Source organism: Triticum dicoccoides, chromosome 7B (genome assembly GCF_002162155.2).
Source record: "Triticum dicoccoides isolate Atlit2015 ecotype Zavitan chromosome 7B, WEW_v2.0, whole genome shotgun sequence".
NCBI classification, from domain to species: Eukaryota; Viridiplantae; Streptophyta; class Magnoliopsida; order Poales; family Poaceae; genus Triticum; species Triticum dicoccoides.
The window spans coordinates 395,168,383-395,173,248 of record NC_041393.1 but is presented as its reverse complement, the minus strand read 5'-3'; the positions used below and the strand labels follow the sequence as shown (position 1 = coordinate 395,173,248).

At 42.5% G+C, this 4,866-nt stretch overlaps 1 protein-coding gene across 1 annotated transcript in view; it reads left to right on the top strand.

Annotated features, from left to right (window-relative positions):
• The first annotated feature begins 2,079 nt into the window (after positions 1–2,079).
• The window catches only part of LOC119340304 (RNA exonuclease 4-like), a 5,139-nt gene continuing 2,352 nt past the window's right edge, over positions 2,080–4,866 (top strand). Inside the window, exons 1-2 of the mRNA XM_037612196.1 lie at positions 2,080–2,415; positions 2,494–2,578. Coding sequence (XP_037468093.1) covers positions 2,153–2,415; positions 2,494–2,578 — 348 coding nt within the window. The 5' untranslated portion in view covers positions 2,080–2,152. The remainder of the gene's footprint in view (positions 2,416–2,493; positions 2,579–4,866) is intronic.

Below are 4,866 nucleotides of genomic sequence, written 5' to 3'. Positions count from 1 at the left end.
GTTAGCAGAACAAAATCTGCGATTTTTTTCAGTACTATGATGAGGATATGAAGGCAAGGATGCATGAAGGATTTGGTATTGCTACTGAAGCATTAACGGAAAAATACCTTGGATTACCAACTGCTCTTGGTAGATCCACGGATGAATTGTTTGAAGGAATTGTCTCATCAATTAAAAAGTTGTGTAAAGGATGGAGTCCACAATGCTTACTAGTGTTGTTTGAGAGGTACCGGTAAAATCTGTTGGTCAAGCGATCCCGACTTTCTCAATGAGTTGTTTCTGGTTGTCAAAGAACATGTGCACGTACTAGCCCGGTATTGGTGGGGAGGAGATGAAAAGAAGAGAAAAATGCATTGGAGAAGTGGATTGACATAGCCACCCCGAAGAGCGAGGAAGGCATGAGATTTAGAGATATTCAAACTTTTAATCAAGCTATGCTCGCTAAGCAGGGGTGGAGGCTCCTCACAAACCCTGATTCATTGTGTGCAAGGTTACTAAAAGGCAAATATTTTCATGATTGTGGTTTTATGGAAGCTAGAAATAAAAGAAATGCTTCACATACTTGGCGGGCCATCTTGCATGGTCAAGAAGCGTTAAAGAAAGGGTTGACCAAAAGAGAAGGGGACGACAACTCTCTTAGGATTTGGGAGGACCCGTGGGTGCCTGAAATTCATGATAAACGCCCATTGGTTAAACTCCCAACTAAAATTGTAACCCTGGTGGAAGAACTGGTTGATCAAGATAATGGTGCCTGTGATATGCATAAGTTAGAAGCTAAATTCGTGGAGCCAGATGTATCCATGATGTCTAGGATCCCAATGGGCAGAGCACATGAAGATTTCTGGTCATGGTTTCCGGACAGATTTGGAAATTTCTCAGTATGACCCTGCTATAAATTGATGATCGAACGACGATGAGATGTGGAAGCAACATCAAGTGCAGGCGGACCGGACAAACTATTCTGGAAGAAATTATGGCGCTTCCCAGTACCACCGAACGTTCAAAACTTCTAGTGGCGAGTGATCAAGGGTTTTGTCCCTTCACGAGCTGTCTTAAGTTCTAGACATATTGAACGCATTGTTTTTTGTCAAGCATGCGGGCAAGAAGAGAGTATTAGGCATGCCCTCTTTGAGTGCACATGGGCTAAGCTATTCTGGCAGGAGATAAAGAACAATACATCCATCAAAGAATCGGAGCTACACCCTAAAACCTGGGCTATGGATATGATGGAGGGAATCAAAGTACAGAAAACTGAAGCATGTGTTATTATTTGCGGTGCATGGGCTGTGTGGATGGAGAGAAATGCACGTACGCACAGAGAGAGCTCAAGATCGCAAATGCAGTCGGTGAAATGGACTACTCATGTAGCTTATGAACTAACCGAGTCTGGAAAGCAGCAATCGACGGAAACTCCAAAAGAAAAACACAAATGGAAGCCACCGGATATTCCTACCTGAAAATAAATGTTGACGCAACATTTGATGTTGATACACATCAGGGAGGCACTGGCTTAGGCGTTCGGGACCATGAAGGAAACTAGTACGAGCTCAGGCGATATGGTATGAGTATTGTTTCTCTGCTATGGCAATGGAATCATTTGGAATTCGAGATGGTACCCAGTTTGCGTTGGATCTGTGTTACAGAAAGGTGATAGTTAAAATTGATGCCTAAAGTTTGGTGAAGTTGTGAAATTCTCCAGACATGACATTGATCGTTCGGAGACTGCCACAATGAAAGAAATTCAAGAGCTTTGTCTTGAGGAGTTTCGCTTAACTTTCATTCCGAGAGAGGCGAACAAATTAGCACATCTTTGCGCTGTAATTCCTCTAGGAGACGATGTCTTTGGATAAATTATGTTCCAGCCTTCCTCACGGCTTGTGTGATGAAGGAATGTACTCCCGCTACTTAAATCAATAAAGCTCTTTTTTTAAGGAAAGGCCATATTAAATCATGAAAACGTTTAGCATGCTAAATCAATAAAGCTCTTGATTTAAAAAAAGTATATTTCTGAAAAAATGTTCGGACCCTTTAATTCCAAATCTTTCCTCCGGGTCGGTCAAAATGTCCAAAACCCAAAAGAAGAGGCAAACAAGCCCAAACCCTTTCAACGAGCCCCCAACCCCAAGCAGCCGCTGCCGCGCCGCAATCGTCCATGGCGGCTCAGCCGCCGTCTTCCGGTGCGCCGGCGGCAGCCGGAGACACCAAGCGCACCCCGAAGCGGAAGCCCAAGACAAAACCAGCTGCCCCCTCCGCCCTAAACCCTAACTGGGCCCAGCTCCAGTCCAAGCTCCCTGCATCCACGTTCCTCGGCAAGCGCAAGCACCGCCCCGCCCCTTCTCCGCCCCCTGAGCCGTCTCCTACCCCGGAGGCGGCGGAGCTGAGTTTCAAGCTTGAGCCGACCTCTGACGACACCAGGTGAGCAGGCCCTGTCAGTTAGCTTCCCTTGTATGCCGCTTTGAGACGTTTGGGTTTTGATTTGGTGGTGGTGGCCAGCTTGACGAAGGCGTTGGCGCTGGATTGCGAGATGATCGGGGTTGGGGCCGGTGGCAGCAAGAGCGCCCTCGCCAGGGCCACCTTGGTAAGCACCAATCACCACTTTCTTTTGTTTGGTTTCTTGTGTATTTACTTGGTACAGCGCCATGCTTCATTGCTAACTATGCCGTGCCAATGGTAAACGCTTGGGATGTACGGGATTTCTTGTTGGATTGAATGGGAAGAATGAGGTTCGAGGAGCTGCACAATCTTGAGAGTTGAGATAACTGCATGTGTAATGTTTTGCATTTTGTGCGGAATGACATTTTCTTCGAAGGGCTTATCAAGTTGTGTGTGGCCTAGGATCTAAACAAGCAAGAGCACTGCAGTTAGTTGGTTATTAGAAGCATCCCAAAAGCGTCTGGGTCAAAATATGACTTCCGGATTAAGTTCCAAATTATTGATGCCGCCAAAGGTAGTGGGGTTGCCATATGCAAAAGGGAACCCATAACCAGAGCTTTGTAGCTATGCGATGTCTGGAACTTTCGGGCTAGAAGGTGCTTTTGGCAACTTCATAAATCAGATTGATGCCACATTAGTATGTTTAGAAGTTGGTTGCTTTATTTGGCTGCAAGAAGATGTTGTAAGCTTGAATTTCGAAGGAGTAACCAGTACTACAATATTTGGGTATTATTAATTTAAATAACTCTTAATTAGCTTACGTTCCTTCTAGCAATAATGTATCGTGATTGTTACATCATGTGTTAGGGTAGGTATATAGTGGTCATCCATGTCAACTAAAGATGACAATAAGAAAACATATTATACAATGGTATACTCTTGGTGTTATGTCTAGCAATTAGTGTTTGATGCCTCTAAAATTTTGTGGTGATTGCTTCCTCAAATCCAAAATGCAAGTCTGTTACGACATGACAGTCTTCAAGACAGTGCTTTGACCATCAGTTTCTAGTGTCTGAAATAAAACCATTATTACATTATAGAACTGCATTTCATCATGATAAATCTAGTAAGTGCCTCTTTGCTTCCATCGAAGTTCATAGGAATTCTAGAGGATTCCATTCTGTAGGAGTTTTTCTCATTGGGCTTGTTTGCTTTGTCGAATTGGAATCCATATGGGTCCAACCTAATGGAAACATCTCTTTATTTTAGTGACAAATACGTCATGTGATTAACCATTCAGGAAAAAAATCCTATGTTGTTTCCTGTGGCATAACCAAACAACATCAGTTACACATTCCTGTGTCTTCAGTTCCTGTATGATTCAACATGTCATGATCCAATTCCTATGTTTTTCCTGTTTCTGTTCTTTTAAAATCCTGCGACCAAAAGGCCCTAATATCAGTTTGATATTTGTGATGTTACTAATTCTTTCTTTATAGATGGTCAAACTTATAAATGAATCCATAACATTTTAGGAATGTTTGTACACTACTTTTTCCTACAGACTCAGAAGCATATGCAGTTAGCAGTAGCAATCCTAATATTCCACTACATATATTTAAAACACCTGCAGTTAGTTACTGCTAAGAGTAATTCGTTAAGTTCATTTTTCTCCGGTGAAGCTCAAACCCTGGTTACGTGGAACTAACCACTGACACATACTCTTCCTTTCTTCTGTTATGACCCTGTCGTCCATCATTACCCTTCCTTCCAATGTCTGTGGAGGGTTAACACTCTAGAACAGTAACAACCCCCGCCAAGCAGTTCCATCGGAGCAAATCCCAGGGAAAGCTCGTCTGAATCCCACATATACCCCCGCCTTATCCGAATACATCATGAAATTAAGAAGGGAGAGGGGCGAGCGTGGCCTATGCAGCCATTTCTAGGAAGGAGAGAGAACAGAGACATGAAGAAAAGATTGTAGTACTCAACATTTTGTATCCACCACCACAAACATGATCCATTACCATCTGGATAAAAAACATTCATATTGAGAAAAGAAATATCTCTTGACCCAAACGATCACCTAGGGTGTAGAATACCTATTTTTACACCACCACACCATATTTTTACGTTCCATAAATGTTGTCTTACATCGAAGTAAATAAGAACATACGAAAATATATATCGGCCGTAATTTTTTACATGACGTAAAATTACGAACATAAAAGCACAGCATAAAATATACATATAAATGTGATTTTGTGCTTTTATGATTCATATCTTATTTTTCTTATGCCAATTTTTGCGTAGTGAACCAATATGAAGGTAATATTTGTATACCAAACGCAAGTTCGAAATATAACGACGTAGCAAAACCGTAGGTGCAAAGTAACTTAGTAGCATTGTACATATAGGCTATAGCTGCAGTTTGCTGCTGGCGTTGTTGGAGCATTCTCCCGTCTGGTGAGACCCATGTATTTGGGATGTGTT